Source organism: Miscanthus floridulus, chromosome 5 (assembly GCF_019320115.1).
Source record: "Miscanthus floridulus cultivar M001 chromosome 5, ASM1932011v1, whole genome shotgun sequence".
NCBI lineage: Eukaryota > Viridiplantae > Streptophyta > Magnoliopsida > Poales > Poaceae > Miscanthus > Miscanthus floridulus.
In genome coordinates this window covers 46,872,935-46,895,065 of record NC_089584.1, presented here as the reverse complement: position 1 = coordinate 46,895,065, position 22,131 = coordinate 46,872,935, and the positions used below count along the sequence as shown (strand labels likewise).

Genomic DNA, 22,131 nt, shown 5'->3' with positions numbered 1-22,131 from the left:
CATATGCATGATATAAGGAGCAAAACCACAGCCCTTGAGGGGCCTCTCTCCAACACTCCTGATCTTGGACCAAATAAAATCAAACATGCTGAAGGGCCGAGCATCAGGTGCCATCCTATGAAGTAGGTTCCTGGAATAATCTGCAATGTTGCCCTTGTCTCCACCCTTGTAGTCAATAGTCTTCCTGAACATCCTGTCCAGGTATCTGTAGGTAGGGTGAAGACCTAGAACCTTCCCCACAGCTCCTCTCTCACCACCTGGAGGATACATATATGCGAGCTGCTCAGGGGGTAACACCTGCTCGGTGTGGATCCTGTCCCTCTGGAGATCATCCTCTGAGAAGCCAAGGTGGGCGGCAAAAACATCATAGTCAACACTGTACCACTGGCCCTCAAGCATCCAGTGCATCCGCCGCTCATCCTCCTCAACAAATAGAGTAGCATAGAACTGAGCTACTACCTCTGTGTTCTAGTCATGCTGGAACTCCATGATCTCATAAACCCCAGTGCGCTGGCAAATAGCAATGGCATGATCAACTGAGGCCTTCTGCAACTCTCTGACGTAATGCCAGTCAATCCACTAAGACCTGGCAATCACAGGGTTCCTGGTGAGAATCACACTGAGTAGAAGTCCAGGTGAAAGGCTGTCTGGAAGCGGTGATCGTACTGAACCTTAGGTAATCCTCTCGGATCAACCCTTCGCTCATCTCTAGCTCTCCTGGTCATACCCTTTCCTCTATAATCAACCCTGGAAACATAGGAGGGTACATTGGGTAGACGTGTCTCAAGAAGACCATAGTGCATCCCCTGACTAGGCTGGTGCTGAACTGGAGGAACTAGCTCCTCCTCAATCTCCTGCTCCTCATCTGAGCTGTCACCATCTGATCCTATGTCAGTGCTCTTCCTCTTTCTTTCATCTCTAGACTCCACTCTGAACTCATCAGTGTCTGTGTCAGAAGAAGAGCTCCCGGACCCCTCTGCATACTGAGCTGCTGCACTAGAGGCAGCCCTGGTAGGCCTCCTGCTGCTCGGCTGGAATCCAGGATGCATATCCTATCTCGCCTTCTTGTACTTCTCAAGTGCTGGATCATGCCTGTGCTTGGACCTCAGCTCCTGTCGTCCACTCATGGCAGCTGTCCTGTATCTAAAGATTTCTAAAGAATTTTAGATACATGCCCATAGCTTATTCTTGAATTGTAATTAGACATAGATTCTTTTATCCAAGGTTTTACAATCACCTCGACACACCATTGTCACAAGGTTTGCAAAACATAGATACAAAAGAAACTAAGCCTAACAAACCATTCAGATAGGATTGAGTCAGAGATCAGCAGGGAGTCTGCTCTGCTGGGCCATACCGGACACGTCCAGTCCGGTATGGGCGATCAGCAACCCTAACCGGGGTTCCTCGATTCAAACCACCACGGATCAATTCCAAACTTTGGGCATTGCTTCTATATCACCAATGTAGCATATTGACCGAAGGAATTTTAAAATCATGCATTGACCATGTAGATCGGACGAGGTCCGTGATTAGGGTACCTTGAGAGGAGAGAAGAGAGAGCGATGTGAAATCCAAATCCACGGGCCTTCAATCCTTGATCCAAGCCTTCTCCAATGCAATCTCCCTCTCTCTCTTTTCCTTGGTGAAATCCTTGGTCGCCCTAGGTGGGAAGAAGGGCGTCGGCTGGTTGATTTGGAGGAGGCAAGTCTGTTTGGGCCGAAGGGGTATGCTCTGTTTTTATAGTCGCGCTCATACCGGACACATCCGGTAGCATACCGGACACGTCCGGTATACACGGACTGGCCCAACTAATTCCAAAATGTGTTCTCACTCTTCCAATCCCTTTCTCTATTGTTGCTCAGTCCAAAAAGGTGTATGATCTTGATCCAAACCGAGTACTATCACTTTTCTTATCGAATGCCATCAATTTATTTTCTCTTTTCCAAATATATGGCATAATCAATAATTTGCTTGCTTGAGAGAGATAAAGTGAGACAAAGTAGATTGTGGACTTAAGAGAGCCATGTCATGTGTGATTAGCTGATCAAACAATCAAGGAGAGCTATAATCATCACATGGCAAGGCTAGGTCACAAAGACCAAGATTCAAATAGTTTTTCAAATTCACACTTCCTACTCATGCTAGTTAGGGGTTTTGAAAAACATCTCTCCTATGTCACACAAATGCACATTCTAACATATAAAGGGCCTTAGATGCACTTACAATGTATGTATGTAAACACATACCTTTGCCTTGAGCCCACAAGAATACCACTAAGAAGATACATGGCATGATAATCTTTATGTTGACCTTGATTGCCAAGTAATCATGCTTGATACAAATTCAATTTTTCATCCAAAGGACTACAAAGAGTGCTAGATAAATTTGTTAGTCCACAATGGTGCAAAATAGAAATTTAGCTCCCCCTAAATAAGTGCTCCAAGTAATTTGAATGACTTTCAACAAGCACATTGTTCTATTGAGAATTTGGGAGTCAATTTTCTATTTTGAACCACAACCAAATAATTTGCCATATTTAAATTTGAGTTGAAGAGATGCTCACAATCCACTTAGATTTGGTAAACCACAAACTTCTGAGTAAATTGAGTATATATGAATCCAAAAACTCAGTTGCTTATTCAATTAGTGTTCTGGTTCCTACAATACCGGACATGTCCGGTAGTATACCGGACACGTCCGGAATACATAGACAGAAACATTGACTTTCTGTCCCTAGCCATACCGGACACGTCCGATAGTAATACCGGACACGTCCGATAGGTGCAAGACAGAACCAATTAATTTGCTGCTTGTGATTCTTCGTTTTAACTGTAATATTTATTTATTGTATACTTGCATCTCAACAAATAAATTACTCTACTAGAGAGCTAATAAAAGCATCATATGGCAAATATGATAAACATCAAGTAAAACTTATTAACCACTTTCAATATTTCACAAATATGTCTATTTGTGACCTTTTGTACACAAACCGAACAAAGTGGCTATGATATAAAGTTTAGGTACATGTTACCAATGATGAGGATGAAATAGATGATATATTTATTGAATTATCTTCGGGTCAACCATATAAGGAATTATGATAAGAATTGGTTGATAGATTGAGTGAATATTATCAAATTGCTTGCTCAACCACCCCGAGGTTTTCATCTCATCACCAAGTACCTACATCATTAACCTAAGCACACTTTGGTACCCAACTCTTGTTGGGTCCTTTTAAGTTAGTCAACAAGTGCTTAGGCACCCAAATGGCTTTAGCATTAGTTTGTGGTGAACACATCACCTTACTAGTGCTAACTCCATTTGTGGTCTTCCTAAGCATATCATTATAAACAAATGTGTTTGGCTTAGGAGTTTTACCATTTGGGCATTCATAGCTTAGATGCCCCTTTCTTCTACAAGCATAGCATATGTGGCCTTTGTGTGCTCTATGCTTGCTTTGCTTGTATGGACATCTATCAACCTTGTGGCCCATCTCATTGCACCCATAGCATCTTCTAGTTGCAACTTGGGCTTCCTTTCTTGCTTCTTTGTACATTGAGCATTTCTTGGTAGGATGCCCCAATTTCTTGCTCATGAGACAAGCACTTTGTCCATGACTCTTCATTTGCTTGGCCTCCTTGGTAGAAGCCTTTTGATTGGTGGCTTCAACCTTGTCGGCCCAACTCTTGTGTGGACACATAGCCCACTCATGTCCATACAATCCACAACCATAGCACATCCTTTTTGCATGTTTCTTGCTCTTGGTTGTGTTGGCCTTGCTTGAGATGTGATTCTTTTGTTTGGCTTTGGAGGAAGCAAGGTTTGAACCCTTCTCAAGCTTCTTCACCATGTTATCACGGTTATCTTGAGAAGGTTGTGCTTTCTCCTTACCCTTCAACCGAATCACATCTTTCTTTAATCTTTGCACTTCTTCTTTGAGCTCTATGTTTTCTATAAGATTTAGCTCAATCGAAGATTGGCTTGCTTGGGGAGCACACTCATTAGCACAAGAAACATTTAATTGAGATGGTGTACTAGTGAGTAAATGTGTGAGAGGTTGAGAGGATTTTACCGATGTGATCACAACCTCATGTGCTACCTCAAGAATAATGTTTGATTCTACTAATTCTTCATGAGAGCACTTTAGATGAACATAATTAGCTTGTAGCACATTGTACTTGCTTGATAGTTCATCTAGCCTTGCCTTGAGCTCAAAGTTTTCCTTCTCTAGTTGTGAAACACTAGAAGAGGAGTTAGTAACTAAAGCATGCTCAATTGATAATTTTTCATACCTCTCATTTATGGCTTTTAGCTCTTGCAATTTGGAGATGAGAAACTTTTCTTGATTTTGAAGCGATTGCTCTTGCTTCTCAATCTCTTCTTCAAGCTCATCATTCTTTTCAACTATCTTCATGATGATGAACTTGTCTTTGTGGTTGAGATGATCAAGGTTGTAGTTGTCTTCAACTTCAACATCACTCTCCACTTGATCATCTACTTGTGCTATCTCCTTGGCTTGATCTCTCTTGCTAGCCTTCTTCTTGCTTTTCTTGGCCATGAGACACAAGTGATGAGTATCATGAGATGCTGAGGTTGACTCATCACTTGGTCGCCATCAGGCTTGAGCATCGCTGCAAACAGCTGCTTGCTGGTCTACTGCCTCGGCCATACCGGACACGTCCGGTAGGCATACCGGACACGTCTGGTATGTGCAGGCAGACATCATGTCATGTGCTGCTTGCACTTCTTGCTCCGGCTCGGTGCTCTTGAGGTCTTGTGAGGCTTCTTTGCTGCATGAAGACACAATGGACATACTTTCCATTGACTCGACCTCAAGTGCATCATCGCATTTGGATTCTCCATATAACTCAACGAGTTTGGTCCAAATGAGATGAGCACTCTCCGGAGGTGGTTGTCCATTGAATATTGCCTCATCTTAAACCTCTACACTCAATGTACTCAAAATGATATTAATAGCTTGAGCATTAAGTTGCACGCATATCTCTTCCTCTTTTGATAAATTCTTATAGTTGCTCCAATCAACTATAGGAAGAGGTATGCTTGCAAACACAATATGCTCAACAATAGGACTAATATGTCTAAAAGCATTGAGTACATGAATTGACCAAGGTAGAAAGTTTGAACCATCATTTTTGAGAAGCACTGGCTCCAACTCGATAGGCGTCGACATCCTTTTCTCACGGCGGTGAAGCTTTAGGTGAGAACCTCGCTCTGATACCAATTGAAAGGACCTAGGATGCCGCCTAGAGGGGGGTGAATAGGCGTTTCTGAAAATTAACACCTTTAAATGCGGAAACACTTAGAAAGGGGAGTTTCCAAAATGGAAACTCCAAATTAAGAGTACTACCACCCCTCACAAGTTAGCCACAAAGTAAACAAGGTATAAAGAATATATCTAGAAGCTACAACCCTGCAACACCAAGTTAGAACAGAGAATAAATATTTTCAGTGAAGGCAGGAAATACCGGACGTGTCCGGTATGAATACCGGACATGTCCGGTATACACGATTTCAGCAGATCGGCCCCGAACTTGCTCCTTTCGATTTCTATCTTCAAACCAAACTGCAGGCACCTAATGGAGATGACAATATACACAGAGAACCTGCAGAACAGCTAGAGCAACACAAATATCAAATGAAATGCGAATTTAGACACGATATTTGTTTTACCGAAGTTCGGACTCGTTCGAGTCCTACTCTCCGTTGAGGGGGCTGCGGGCGACCCAGCGAAGGTCAGCCCTAGAGGGTACCACGAAGGTCACTCTAGCTGGAGTCTTTTCCAACTCCTTTTCCTCCTTCCACTAATTTGATTCCGAGGCGGCGGAATCGACCGTTACAAACTTTCCGAGGCACACCACAATCTCTCGGGTGCTCTCCGGCGACGCCTAACCATCTAGGACCGAAGAGTCTAAGAGTAACAAATGCGAATCACGAGATTGACAATATGCACAAGTGCTCAAGTGCTGGCTTGCTCTCTTTTTCAAATTCTCTCTTAACCCACAAATTGATTTTGCAATTTGAATCACACACTCACTAAGAGAGGGTTTAGGAGAGTTGGCAAGGCTCAAAAACGTGTGTCTTTCTCAGCAGAATCAGCAGCCTCCAAAGGTGGAGGCTTGGGGGTATTTATAGCCCCCTTGAAAAACTAGCCGTTGCAATACCAGACACGTCCGGTATGCATACCGGACACGTCCGGTATGACTCACACTGTGCCAACGGTAACTAAGTTACAGTGAAGTTGTGAGGCGTCAGAACTCCCGATGAATGCCGGGACTCCCGACCGTTGGAACTCCCGACTCACGTCGGAACTCCTGACCCTCAGCATATTTGAAAAACATGTAACTGGGTTAAAGTTAGTGAGGTGTCGGAACTCCCGACCGTCGAAACTCCCGACTCACGTTGGAACTCCCGACCCTCAAGGCTTTTGAAAACTAGCCGTTGGCTTCTGGTCATCCATACCAGACACGTCTGGTATGAATACCGGGCATGTCCAGTATGACCAGGACAGTGAAATCTCCAAGTCTGTCGAAGTGCGAGACGTTGGAACTCCCGACCCATGCCGGGACTCCCGACCGTCGAAACTCCTGACCTACGTCGGAACTCCCGACGAACCAACCCGAGAACAACAACTTTACAGCTGCTGGTCAAATACCAGACACGTCCGGTATGAATACCGGACACGTCCGGTATGAATATCGGACACGTCCGGTATTGCCAGACCAGCAAGAAATCAGTTAGCTCTTTTGTCGCTCAAATTCTCAAAACTCACATGGGTTGGCTTGAGCACTTATGAAACATTATCTATCAACATGATGCAACCCTCTTAGTAGTATGGCATACCTATTAAACTCAAGATCAAAACAAAAATGAATTTATACCACTTGAGTTGATTTCTTTTTGAATTGATGCCGTCCCTTCCAATCGTCATCAAGTAAGGGTGCTTAACATGTTGATGTTGATCTTTTCACTTGAGCATAGCCATCTTGAGCATGTGACTTGATTCCATTCATCAAATTTGAATAATCCCAAATGTATCAAGTCACTTCCATCAAATACTTCATTATAGATTTGATTCTTCATATCAATATGACCATCTTTAGCTTGATTAGTACCTCAACTAAATGCAAGTACTTTCTTCTTCACCCTAGCTAGGTTCTTTGGCCGCCAAGCCGTCGCTTGCCCTTCACCCTTGCTTAGTACCTCGAAGCCTTTCCTTGCTATCTTCACCATCTCAAGCCATCAAGTCACATCTTGTTGTTGAATCATCCATTCATATGTATTGTTATCTTTTTCATTTTAATTTAGCAAGCTTCAAATATGAGACCATTCCATATGCAATCCCTCATGTCTCATTAACTAATAATCACGAGCTTGCTTTCACATAGTACATGGAAATCCCACAATAAACAAGCCTTCACATGAATTCCATTTGCATTGTTGTCTTGTGCTTGAACTAGATTGTTTATGCAACAACACATCATTTTGGCTTTCACTAAGTACTTGTGAGATAACCTATTACCTGTCCACACTTAGCAAACGGGTTAGTCCTTTTAATCACGTTGTCATACAATCATCCAAAACCCACTAAAGGGCTAGATGCACTTTCAGTGTCGTAAGGTCATGTACCTTGGGCATCGATGATTTCTTCCTACAAATCACCCCGTAAGAAAGAAAGGCAAGCATTTTAAAGGTAAGGTAGACCACTAGACCAAGCCTCGTAACCGAACTGGTGAGGACATCCTCGATATGGTCAATGATGTGAAAGTAATATTTGGAAAGGGACCTGGCAGCCAATCTGTTTCGAAGGACGCCAACAGTCATGCACCCATGTGGAAGAAGTCCATATTTTGGGAGCTACCCTATTGGCAAGTCCTAGAGGTCCACAGCGCGATCAATGTGATGCACCTAACGAATAATCTTTGTGTGAACCTGCTAGGCTTCATGGGCGTGTATGGGAAGCCTAAGGACACAATTGAAGCACGATAGGACCTGTGGTGTTTGAAAGAACGAGACAACCTGCATCCAGAGAAGACAGATGATGGACGCCAGTACTTAAGTCCTGCCAGCTACACTCTTAGCAAAGAAGAGAAGGACAGCTTGTTTGAATGCCTAGATAGCATTAAGGTACCGTCTGGATTCTCCTCGAATATAAAGGGTATAATAAATGTGCCAGAGAAGAAATTTGGACACTTAAAGTCCCATGACTGCCACGTGCTCATGACTCAATTGCTTCTAGTTGCATTAAGAGGAATTCTACCGCCAAATGTACGTCTAGCCACCGTGAAGCTATGTGTATTCCTCAATGCAATTTCTTAGAAGGCAATCGATCCAATGGATCTAGCGAAACTATAGAATGATGTGGTTCATTGTCTTGTCATCTTTGAGTTGGTGTTCCCTCCTTCCTTCTTTGATATCATGACACATCTCCTAGTTCATCTGGTCAAGGAGATTACTATTCTCGGTCCTGTGTTCCTACACAACATGTTCCCCTCTGAGAGGTTTATGGGAATCCTGAAGAAATATGTTCACAACCATGCTCAGCCAGAAGGAAGCATCGCCAAGGGCTATGGAACAGAGGAGGTCATTGAGTTATGTGTTGACTTTATTCCTAATATTAACCCGATTGGTGTTCCTGAATCACGACACGAGGGGAGACTAAGTGGAAAGGAGACACTAGGGAAGAAAACATATATTGGTAAGGGTGATGATTATTTCAATAAAGCACACTACACAGTTCTACAGAACTCCTCCTTGGTAGATCCGTATATCGAGACACACAAGAACCTACTCCGATCTGAGTTCTCAGGGAAGTCTAAAGCATGGATTACACGTCAGCACATGGAAACTTTCAGCGACTGGTTGCAAAAAGAATGTTAGGGTGATGAGAGTATTGATGAGGAGCTGTATTTGTTGGCTAGGCAGCCATCGTGGCATATCCTCACATACAAAGGGTATGAGATAAATGGGAATACATTTTACATAGTAGCACAAGATAAAAGGAGCACCAACCAGAATAGTGGTGTCCGCATAGATGCCACCGACCCTAGTGGGAACAAGCAAACATACTATGGCCACATAGAGGACATATGGGAACTAGACTATGCATCTCATTTTAAGGTACCTTTATTCAAGTGCCAGTGGGTAAAGACGACTAGAGGTGGCATAGCAGTCGACAACCAGTATGGAATGACAACAGTGGACCTCAACAATATTGGGTACAAAGGCGAACCATTTGTCCTTGCGAAGGATGTGACTCAGGTGTTCTATGTCAAGGACATGTCTACAAAACCGAAGAGAGGTAAAAACGACAACCACCCAATCAATGATGAGCCAAAACGCCACATAGTTCTTTCAGGAAAAAGAAACATCATTGGAATCAAAGACAAGTCAGACATGTCAGAAGATTATGAAAAGGATGACCGAATTTCACCGTTCACAGTGAACAAAGACCCTAGCATCTAGCTAAACAATGAGGACACTCCATGGTTATGGCGCGATCATAACCAAGGGACATACGTTAAGAAGAAGTTCATTATTGTGCCCGCTTGATATATATATATTGATGTTCAATAGTGTGTATTAGAGATATTATGTAATAATTGTGAATTTATGTTTGATGTTGAATTATATCACGTTGAAATGATGTGAAAACAAATTTATGTTTGATGTTGGGATTATGTCACGTTGAAATGATGTGAAAACAAAATTATGTTTGATGGTGGGATTATGTCACGTTCAAATGATGTGAAAACAAATTTCCAGTTGAAACACAAGGGTTTTTCTGAATTTAATTAAACACTATATTTTTGCATTATCGAAATAGTAATTTAAACACTATATTGTGTTTTAAAACTTGTTAAAAAAATTAAAACTTTAGGTCACATAATTTTCCTGTGTGCAATAAAGCAAAATAGAATCTATATTTTTTAAAAATATTTTTATGTCTTTTATTTAATTTTCTATGCAATTAAGTATCCTTTTATCATTTGTGTAAAAAGAAATATATTAAAATCCTAATGAATTGACGGGCAGCGAAACTGCAGTTCGGCTGCCCGCCAAAAACCTTTAGTCCCGGGCGCCACCACCAACCGGGACTAAAGGTTACCTTTAGTCCCGGGCGCCACCACCAGCCGGGACTAAAGGTGTGACCTTTAGTCCCGGGCGTTAACAGGGCCCGGGACTAAAGGGCCTTTAGTCCCGGCTGGTGGTGGCGCCCGGGACTAAAGGTCCTCTCCCTTATATAGCCTCTACGCCCGCCCCGCCCCCTCTTCTTCCTCCTCCCCACTGCCAAGCCAAGCCCTAACAGATCGCCGCCGCTCATCCGATCAGCCGTGTCTGCACCTCGCGAGTGTCTGCACGCGCACCAGCGCCCCACCGCCCCGATGTCGCGCGCTTGCCGATGCGCCACCCCCCGACCACCTTGGTCTGTCCCCGCTCCACTGCGGGCTGTCCCCACCCCATCCCCGCTCCACCACGGCCGGCCCCGCTCTGCCGCAGCCATCCCCACCACGGCCTCGCTCCGCCGTAGGGCAGTAGAGGAGAGAAGGGAGGTGGAGGAGAGAAGGGAGAAGGAAGAAGGAGAAGGGAGGAGAAGGAGAAGGGAGAAGGAAGAAGGAGAAGGGAGGAGGAAGGAGAAGGGAGGAGGAGGAGCCTCGGCCGCCGGCCATGCCCCTCACCGCCTCGTCATCACCGCCTCCGAACACCCATCACCGCCGACCCCTACGTACGTCGATCGTCACCGCCGACCCCTACATACGTCGATATGTGTTTGTATGTGATATATGCAGAGGAACGCCTCGTTGTGTTGTATGCGGAGCAACGCCGCCTTGTTGTGTTGTATGCAGAGCAACGCCGCCTCATTGTGTTGTATGCGGAGCTACGTCACCTCGTTGTGTTGTATGCGGAGCAACGCCGCCTCGTTGTGTTGTATGCGGAGCAACGTCGCCCCGTTGTTGTATATGCGGAGCAACGCCGCCCCGTTGTTGTATATGCGGAGCAACGCCGGCCCGTTGTTGTATACCCCAGCGAGAACGATGATTCGCCCTAGCGAGAACGACGATTTGCCCTAGCAAGAACGACGATTCGCCCTAGCGAGAACGACGAATTTGCCCTAGCGAGAACGACGAATTCGCCGTAGCGAGAATGACGATTTGCCCTAGCAAGAACGACGAATTCGCCCTAGCGAGAATGACGATTCGCCCTAGCGAGAACGACGAATTCGCCCTATCGTTCTCGCTAGGGTGAATTCGTCGTTCTTGCTAGGGCGAATTCGTCGTTTATATGACTTGTTTACATATATGACTTGTTTATATATATGACTTGTTTATATATATGACTTTTTTACATATATGACTTGTTGACACATATGATTGTTTACATATATGAATTGTTTATATATATGACTTGTTTATATATGTGACTTAGATTTATTTTGTTTATGACTTATTGTACATATATGACTTGTTTACATATATGACTTGTTTATATATATGTGACTTAGATAAATTTGTATATGACTTATTGTATATATATGACTTGTTTATATATGTGACTTAAATTTTGTTAAATTTGTTAGATATGGTAGCCCTGGGAGACAACATGGAGGAAGAAATGATGAATATTATTGCCAATGCTGGTGACCAGGATGTTGATGACGGAAGTCAATACCTAGCTCTTGAAAATGAGCAAGAAAATATTTTGCAAGAAAATATAGGCGAGGTATATATACGAAATATATATTATATGTGAATATTGTATATATTTCTATGTACAAAAGATATTTATTTATTATTATTTTTATATGTAGCCCTCTGGATCGGCGACCACAACGGCCAAGAGCAAAAATGTTTGAGGACTGAAGAAACCACTGGAGGGCCAGTACATAATATCGGAATTCAACATCGAGACAGGCGAACCACTTGGTCCACATAAAAGGAAATTCATGGAACACTATGGGTACCTTGTAAGGGATAGAATTCTGATCAGTATCCGTGAATGGAAGAAAAAGATCAATGAGCCTGATGTTAGTTTTGTCTCTGATGTTGACAAAAATTTGCTCTGGAATGATATCCTTGCCCATTTCACGTTGCAAGCGGATGATTATGATGATATCAACAATGATGAATTGAAGGAGCTAGTTCGATCGTGGGCTATGAAGAAGATGGCCACACAATTCCAGACTTGGGAGAAACACCTATACAACACATACATCAAGAAGAACGAAACGCCGAATTTCAATACTGCTACGGGCCCGATCTTGAAACAGAGGCCCTATTGGAATGATTTCATAGAGTACAAGACATCAGCAGAGGCTGAGGCACGGGTGAGAAGGAACCAAGAGAATGCCCGAAAAAAGGTATACCACCATGACATGGGATCAGGTGGCTATGATACTGCCATTCTGAAGTGGCAAAAAATGGAAGCGGACATTATTGCCAAGGGGATCGAACCAGAATTAGCCAAGTGGCCCCCATGCTCGAAGAATTGGTTTTTCGGTCATGGGGGAAGACTCGACCCACAGACCGGCCTGGCAGTGTATGGGCAAAAACTCAAAACAGCAGCACGTCGATTGGCTTTTGCTATAGAAGCTAAAGAGATTGGTGTGTTCAAGCCCAATAGAGAGAAGGATGAGCTGGTGTATGCCATCGAGACTGCTGAACACACTGGTCGAACCAGAGGCTTAGGACACAACACTCCATGGGTTCATGGTTTCCCTAATGATAGGGAAACCTACCGAAGCTGCCAGAGAAGCAAGGAGGAGCAAGCAGCGCGGGTGACAATGTTGGAGGAAATGGTGCTTGAAGCAAAGGAGCGAGAAAAAGCAATGGAAGCAAGAATGCAGGAAGAAATCAGAAAGCAAGTGTAGATAGTAATGAGTGCCTAGAGGTAGGCATCAGAGCCAGGAATGAATGTTAATATTAGCCCCCCTGGTCAGTTGAAAAGTAGCTGCGCTTCCACTGAGCTGCCAAAGCAAGATGACACAGCACTGTGCTTCCCCGTGGATGATGTCACTACTCCAATGACATCAATTGAGCTACATGTTCCAAGGGGGAATGACACAATCAAGGTCGCTGTCGGTGTTTTTACTCCTCCAGACCCTACCAAGACACCAAGAATCCATGGGGCACCAATACAACCTAGATATGCTAGGGTCATAGTGGATAAAGTGAGCAAAGGTTATGAGGATCTAGCTCTTGACATTCCTAGAGGTGATGGAGAGAAGACTCTAGGAGAAGCAGAGAAGGCATATATACTATGGCGCAAGCGCTACATCATTATCCCTAGGGCGTCTGCTCCATCGCCAGCAAACATTAGGTGCGGACAAAAGTTAACAAAACAATTTTTTGATAATTTTCTATGGGCATGACTAATAATAAGCATTTACTTATATCTCATTATTTTTTGTACTCACAAAGCAGGGCCTCTGCCAACCAAAGTCCAGCTGTTGCTTCTCCCGGCCATCATAGTGCTCAGGGCAATGATGACGCCTTTGAAGGCACTGCTGCATCCCCACCATCTCCAACTCCTCCGCCACCTCCAAGGAAGTCCACAACTCCTCCGCCGAGGTCCCCAACACCTCCGCCGCCTCTAAAGTCTGCACTGCCTCCAAGGCGGTCTCCAACACCTCCCCCACCTCCAAGGAAGCCAGCCCCTAAGAGGTCTGCCCTGCAAACGAAGCCATTGCCCTGCCCACCGGCAAAGAAGCAGAAAGCAAATACTCATCCAGTTATTCCCCAAAAACTATCTTATGAGAAAAGTGAATAGGAATTAAAGGATGCAGTACAAAAAGAAGTGACAGATTTCTTTGAAGGTGCAAAATAGGCATGACGAGCGAGGGAGAACCCGAAGCCATCATACTTCTTCCTACCTCCAGATCAGCTAAGAAAGAAGTTGGAACAAAAAAAACGGGATTCTCTTAAGAGCGCCGCGAAACAACCGATATCGGACTATGACCGCTCTCTCACCAAATCATATGAGGCGGCACAAAAAAAGAAGAGAGCAGGGAAAGGTGTTTCACAACTCAGACAACAAACGCAACAATCAATCCCCCCCTTGTCGTTCCTAACGAATATGGTTCAAACTTAAACTTAGTGGCGGAGGTAGGCGGCTATGAGTCGTTTCTTCAGTTTTATGAGGAAACTGGTTTGAACCTTGCCGAAGTGCTCGCTGATGGACCATCTGCTCTGGAAGTGGATCCTTACAAGAAATTTGTACCAGGCCAAAGTCTATACAACCCAGAGAAATTAGGTGAACTAGGTACGCAAATGTACCTGCTAAACGGGTGGTACATGTCGGCGTCTGATGCGGGACAAATCTTTATTTCTGTCGGAATTAGAAACCACCATTACTTCCGTGGCAATGACATTATCTATGTCGAGCTTGCAGAATTACACCAACTATGCCACCTGGACTCTCTCGACAAAAGTCTCATTAGCTGCTATTGTCTGTAAGTGTGATTATTTTCTACTATATTCACAATTTCTTTATTATATATTCACAATATATATATTCACAATTTTCATGTATGCAGATATGAGATGACAGAACTTAGAAAGAGAAAGGATAATGATGTTGGGTTCGTTGATCCGTATGTCGTATACAAACACCCTAACCCCCCGAAGGATTATAAGCCTCAACCTGAGAGAAATCTCATGAATTTCTTAGTGAACCAACGCGACAAGAAAGAGATACTCTTCCCCTACAACTTCAAGTGAGTGTTATTATAAGTAATTAATGTCGATCATATATATGGGACATCAATATTTCCTTACTAGCTAGTTACCTCTCTCTCTCTCTCTCTCTCTCTCTCTCTCTCTCTCTCTCTCTCACACACACACACACACACACACACACACATATATATATATATATATATATATATGTTTATGCAGCAATCACCGGATATTGATGGTCATCGATATGACCAATAGTAGATTGAAAATCTTAGACTCGTTGAGAAAACCGCAAACGGAGTATCAAGACATAATAGATATTATACAAGGGTAATTAATTTAGTTTCTCTATAACAACATATATATAATGGAGCCGATCTCTCAACAATTATTAAAGGTTAAATTATTTTTTTATTTTATTAGGAGCAGGGTTTGGAAAAGGTTCATTGAGGAATAAAAAATGAAACATTGCAAAGCGCCACTGGGTGTAATCGCACACAAAGTAAGTACTATAACTACACATTTATATGCAATTAACACCATATGATGATTTCAATTCACCCTAATTGATTTTTTTGTCGTAAAAGTGGGTTCTAAGGCAGGAGCAGGGTAACAACTACTGCGGATACTATGTTTGCGAGTTCATCATGGCGTACTCAAAGAGAACTCCTGAAGAGCAACTCAAAGTACGTATATAAATACTTTTTCCTTTATATTATTTCGATCGTATATTTACAATTTCTTTATTGCTCTCATTTGTATCAGTAATTACATGAGCAATAATACACATACATATATATATATATATTAATACTTTTTTCCTTTAACTTTTATTGAAGACTGAATGGTTGAGGAAAAGAGTCATACGACTTGACCAACTTAAAGCAATTCGAGAGACTATAGCAGGATTTTTAAATGGCCAGGTCATCAACCCCAACGGCGAGTTCTACACTGACCCGAACGAAACGTGGATGCCAAATCTGGAGGAGTGAATTGCTAAGGACATAAACAATTTATATATCAAACCTTTGTTATATATATATATATATATATATATATATATATATATATATATATATATATATATGCACATATTATATGTACATAAAATAACGTGTGTATATATGATCATCATATATATTTGCATGTACGCGTATATTCGTTTGTTATTTATGTACAAAGTTCGAACGAAAACTTACGCGTGCGAAGTACACATATATATTACTATTAGCAGCATATTCGAAAATGTATTTTAATATCAAAACTAATCATTAAATGAAAAAAGAAACCAAAAATAGAAACCAGAAAAAGAAAAAAAAAAGAGGGACATTTAGTCCCGGTTGGTGTTTCCAACCGGGACTAAAGGTCCTGCCCCGTGGCAGTTCCTGGCCAGGCCTGGAGGCCCCCTTTACTCCCAGTTGGTGTTTCCAACCGGGACTAAAGGTCCCCCTTTAGTCTCGGACGTCAAGCCGGGACTAAAGGATGGTACCTTTAGTTCCGGATTGGTGCTCCTGGTTGGAAAACCAGAACTAAAGGGGTTTTCCAACCGGGAGCAAAAAAAAGCCTTGCTGCACCAGTGTATTTGATCTAGACTCTTCAGTGTCCATACGAGTTAGTAATGGTACGGAGTCCGATATCAATATATATTGAAACAGATGACGCAATCATTACATAAATCTCCAAGGTAGCGAGGCACAAATCGTTCAAGTGATCACACATAAGGTATATGTTCATTGCAACATACGATTATATTTGCTAGTAATGTGTAATGAAATTGACAAATTCTCAACTTACTCATACATACGCTTATTACCGGCATGCGTACGTTCAGTGGCACTGGCACACAACAAAGATCATTGACACAACAAAAATACAGTCCACGCGACAAACTAAAAAAGCAGGGTTGAAACGTACGTACACGTCCAGAGAGGACATTATGCATGCATGCGAGAAAATCATTCGACGACGACGGCGGCCGAAGAGGTATGCAGCTTGCAGCTCCTAGCTCGCGGCGTAGCTCTCTTCATCGACGGCTGGCGCGCTCGAACCCAGCTCCACCGTCGACGACGGCGACGAGTATGAACTCGGGTTGACGACGCCGCAGTTGAGACGGACCTCCCCGCACGTTCCCGTCTGCACCTGGATGCGGCCCATCTTCACCATCGCCGCCGCGAATTTCTCCTTCCACAGCGTCTCGTTCGCCGCGAAGCTGCTCACCAGCGCGGCCATCTGCGTGTTGACGCGCAGCTGGTTGTCGGAGAAGAAGAGCCCCATGCCGCGTGGCAGGAGCTTGTAGTAGTTGTTGTCCAGCACGTTGGGCGTCCCAGGGTCCATGGCCGTCGTGATCGGCGTCGTCTGCGTCGTGTTCGACGGGCACAGCGCGCGTAGCAGCGCCGCGTACGACGGGCTCAGCCCCGCGTCCACCTGCAAATACACGACGACACTTGTCACATGCGTCATGCTCATGCGTGCAAGCAGCAAGCTAGTTAATTAGCGTCAGCCCGCAGCCATGTCGGGCGTACGATTGCCGTTGGGGGGTTCGTGCTTGTGTTCCAGACGCGCTGGAAGAAGGAGACGCAGAAGGAGCGGCCGACGGTGTGGGCGCCGGAGAGGACGACCATATCCTCCAAGGTGAGGTCCTTGGCCGCGAACTTGTCGGTGAGGTTCTGCGCCGTGGAGGTGGGCGCGGGCAGGTCGACGGTGTCCGACGCGTTTGACACATGGCCGTCGCGCCGGCCCGCGGGGACCTGGTACGAGACGCTCCCGGTGAGGCTGATGCTGTCGCGGGCGGCGAAGGCGACGATGTCGGCGCACGAGACCGTGCGCGGGCAGCTCTGCTCAACGGCGGCCTTGGCGGTGTCGATCACGTCGAAGCCGCGGAGGCTGGGGTTGTTTGGGACGGCGTCACGCTCGGTCTGGCCGCCGCCAGGGTTCACGGTGAGGAGGACGGATGCATCACAGCCCTGCAGAGTAGTGTTGGAAGACGATGGTCAAAGTCGACTAACAAACAATACCTCGTTGACTGGCACCAAACTAACCGACTTAAAGATTTCTAGTTAATTCTGAGTCAAACTTGCAATGTCTTAAGACTGGCTAAATTTACAGGGAAAAAGCAATACTATCTAAGATATCACTTAAGCATCATTAATTAGATTCCTTGTGGCATATATTTTCATAACTTACTTATAGGTGTTAATACTCTTTTTTATAAATTATGTCAAATTTATGATGGTTTGACTTAGAATGATATTAATCTTTACTCAATTCTTTTCAAATCCGGAATCGTTTTAGTTTTGTTTTAAGTCAACCCTATATAACTTTAATCAAGTTTATAGAAAATATATTAAGATTTGCAATATTAAATAAACAGGCTATCAAATATATTTCATGGTGTATTGAATGAATCTTGTTTAATGTTATAGATGTTTATACATTTTTTTACAAACTTAGTCAAAACTAGAGAAGTTAACTTATAACGAAACTAAAGCGACTTATAATTTGTAATGGAGAGAGTAGATATGAGATCATATAGTGGTTGTTACTCAAACATGCTATGTCTGTGAAATGTCACATTTTCCTTACTTTTTAACCACAATCCCCTGAATTATAAGTCATTTTGGTTTTTAAGTACATAGCAACAATATACCTAGTTAGACAGAAAATTCTCTATCTTTGAAACAAGTGTTACAGTGGTCGATCTTCTCTATAATCACGCAAGTGGCACCACTCCCCACGGTGAGGAGAAAGAAATCTTGGATTCTACTTTGACACTTGATCTTGAAGCAGTTGCCTGCTTCCTAGCATTCCAATGTATACACTATGTCTAGATACATAATAAAACATATCTAAAAAGGACTAAAGTAGCTTATAATTTAGAACACAGGGAGTACAAAATAAACATTCGGTTTCACAGCATATACATATTTCTTCCTACTACACATAGCTATATATGTTATTACTTGTACGAAGTGTCTGAGGTTTTCAGGGCAATACTCCTACTGTCCATGCATTCGCTACTTCACATTAAATTAAACAAGATACTGGTACCAGCTAGGAAACATGCATGTTTATGCTTCTGCCCATTAGTTTGGTTGTCTTAATTTTGGTACTATCATCCAAAAGAATAATGTAAGCATGCTGAGAAGACAAAAAAATAAAGAGTGAGATCGATTCGTCTCATAAAGGTTATTCTTGGTGCTCAAAGATAAAAAGGTTATTCTTGGCAACAGTTGCAAGCAGGGAATATGCGTTGCCTTCCAAGAAAGAAAGCAGCCGAGCAAATGTATATATGCGTTCACTTGGTTTTTGGGGTCTTTTTTGCTTTGGATACTTTGTCTCTTTGTCTCGAGAAAACAACTATCGCTTTTCTGCTTTGCAACATACGTACTGTAAAAGTGCGTATCAGGCATCGTTGTACAAATAAATATACGTTCATAACAACTACGGAATATTTTTATAATTTGCAGAATTTGAATTCCAGGCCACGCAAATTAAGTTGATTTAAATGGTGAATCTCTTTTTAACGTTTATACTGGTAGCTACAGGAGGGTTTACAACGGAAAGTAACTAGGACAAGCACAAGCGCCAATTAATAATGCCGTGAACTGTTGAAGATATGCTTCAACAAGTTCATTTTATTTCACTCTACAAATTCGTACGTCGTTTAAGCATTGCCATTACGTGGGCAAGCACATCTCAAAAGTTTCAGCTCGTCTTTTCATGTACAACAACCACTAGGTAAAAAAAGCTGCAGGTGGTAATAAATTAAGGAATCAAAACAAAAGCGAGGCAGTAAGTTAAGCTTTGTTACCCTGACAAAGCAGTCGTGGAAATGGAGGCGGATGAGGCCGGCGGCGATGCCGGCGTCCTTGGCGAAGGCGGCCGCGACGGCCTGGCGGACGAGCGCCTCGGCGTTGGGGCAGCTGGTGTCGTAGAACCCCACCCGGAGCTGAGCGCGGGCCATCGCCGGCAGCACGCACAGCACGCACACGGCGACGGCGGCCAGCCGCAGGGCCACTCCGGCCGTCGTCAGCTTGCTTTCCTTAGCCATGGATGGCCCTGGACCCCGTCGCTGCCTAGCTATATACTGAGCGTAAGTGAGTGAGCTCACTGGCTGGGGCACAATTCGATATCGTTTCGTTGGTTTATATAGAAGCAAGTGCAGGGGATGGAGGATGATGATAGATCTTGGTGCGCTTGAATCCTTGATGATTAATTAAAGATTAAAGCAGGTAGGAACATGCTGCTTTCGAAAGAAGTCTGAAGACAGTAAGCACTAAAGCAAAGAAGTTGTGTCGGAGACGTGATCGATGCACTGCGCCTCCTGTTTGTTTGTTTGGTTTCACGCAGGGCTTATTAGTCAGTCTTTTTCTCTCACAATAAACCAACATCAGCCGAGCTTATCAGCCCACTAACCGACCAACGAACAGGCTCACTAAAGAGAATAAAGGCGCAGTGCATCGATCACGTCTCCGACACAACTTCTTTGCTTTAGTGCTCACTGTCTTCAGACTTCTTTCGAAAGCAGCATGTTCCTACCTGCTTTAATCTTTAATTAATCATCAAGGATTCAAGCGCACCAAGATCTATCATCATCCTCCATCCACCTACACTTGCTTCTATATAAACCAACGAAACGATGTCGAATTGTGCCCCAGCCAGTGAGCTCACTCACTGACGCTCAGTATATAGCTAGGCAGCGACGGGGTCCAGGGCCATCCATGGCTAAGGAAAGCAAGCTGACGACGGCCGGAGTGGCCCTGCGGCTGGCCGCCGTCGCCGTGTTTTAATGCGTTTTACAGTGGGAAAAGTATTTCTGATGGTCTACTCTACAATCTACATGAAGTGCTCTGCAACTGGGCATGGGGAACGTTTTGCACGCATGTTAGAAGCCAATCAATCAGGCAAAGAAACAAGCTCTTGACCAAGTCATTATCGCTCTCCCTTGACGAAGCACCAGATATGATGATGCGATGTTAATACAACTGAGAGGGAGTGCAGAGTGCTCAGCGGTAGCAAAGACCAGAGATGGAGGACTCGTAGGTTGTAGAAGGTAGAGGAATCAGGGACCGTGAATTTGGCACAGCCCACAGCTCCTTGTAGTCCATCTCCTTTCTTCTTCTTTTGTTTTCAGAAGGTTTAGTCCATCTCCATGTCAAAAGCCACCGTGAATTTGGCACAGCCCACAGCCCATATGTCAGGTGGCCCAACTGTGTTGATTTTTTTTTTTGATGAAAGGCCCAACTGTGTAGATGTGTGCCATGGTATGGGGCTATGGGCTATGGGCCATGGCCAGTTTGGGCTGTCTGGACAGAAACAACTCTAGAAGCAAGGAAGCAATAGAATTTATACAACAGAAGGCGGCGGCAATGATCAAATCCTCTACTGCTCTTCCTCAGCTGCCTTTGATTCTCTCTATCTTTGTCTTATAGCATATTCAGTTATAATGGTTGTATCGCGGGGATTTTTTATGATTCTCAATCTAGCTAGTTTAAATTTCCTAAACAACAGTCAGCAGAATAAAAGATAATCGAAATGTTTTGTGAGATTTTCTATTTATTTTAGAATTCGATTATAAGGGGAAACAAATGGAGCATAGAGTCAACCTCAGTCTAGAGGCTTACTGATCTTCTTAGACCCCTTGCTTTGTTGCTGGCTGTATCTGTCGACGCAAAAATGTGGCGATCACTGTCCGACACGTAGCAAGTCAAGAGAAACTACGCAGAGCAGGTCTCGAGATCTCCTCGATTTCGAACAAAGAACCGGTCGGATCCAAAACCAAAGACGTACCAGTCAATTTGACCCTACAATTGACAAGGAGAAGAAAGTGATCAGTAATTTAAGGTGGAGCATACCGGTGTTGCTCCAGACAGTTCCATATTAAGGAGAAGAAAGTGATCAATAATTTAAGGTGGAACATACCGGTGTTGCTCCAGACAGTTCCATATTTGTGGCTAAATAGCTGATGACATAAGGCTATCGACTAAAGAAAGTCGATATCCAGCACACTCATGATATGAAATAATCAAAATGAATATTATCGGCAATTATCAGGTATTAATTGTAAAAATCGTCAACCGACAATCATGAAAGCATGCAAAACATAATAAATGATTTTCATTAAAGCATTCGCATTGACCGAATAATGTACTAGCTTATTAACCAAGACAAGAACCAGTACAATACATTAAAGAACTAGTATACATGCAATGCGCAGGCTATCGGCTAAATAGCCGATTTCAGTGGTTTTGTCGTATAACATGCAAACACTCGACCATTGGATATAAACAAACCTACAAACTCATCAAATCTAACCCATCATTATCAACAGTGGGGTTCGACCGGATCAATGACAGCCGTGATAATGATAACAAGTTAAACTCTTTAAGCAAACAGATTTATTCGTATTTCAGCGAGATCCTGAAAGCTTATT

At 43.5% G+C, this 22,131-nt stretch overlaps 1 protein-coding gene across 1 annotated transcript; it reads right to left on the bottom strand.

Moving 5' to 3' along the window:
• Positions 1–16,434: 16,434 nt before the first annotated feature.
• Positions 16,435–19,962, bottom strand: LOC136452122 (peroxidase 1). Its single transcript, XM_066452763.1, has 3 exons — positions 19,510–19,962; positions 17,222–17,662; positions 16,435–17,123 (listed from the first exon to the last, which is right to left on the bottom strand). The coding sequence occupies exons 1-3, from the start codon at positions 19,747–19,749 to the stop codon at positions 16,701–16,703; spliced, it is 1,104 nt and encodes a 367-aa protein (XP_066308860.1). The 5' UTR covers positions 19,750–19,962; the 3' UTR covers positions 16,435–16,700.
• Positions 19,963–22,131: the final 2,169 nt, after the last annotated feature.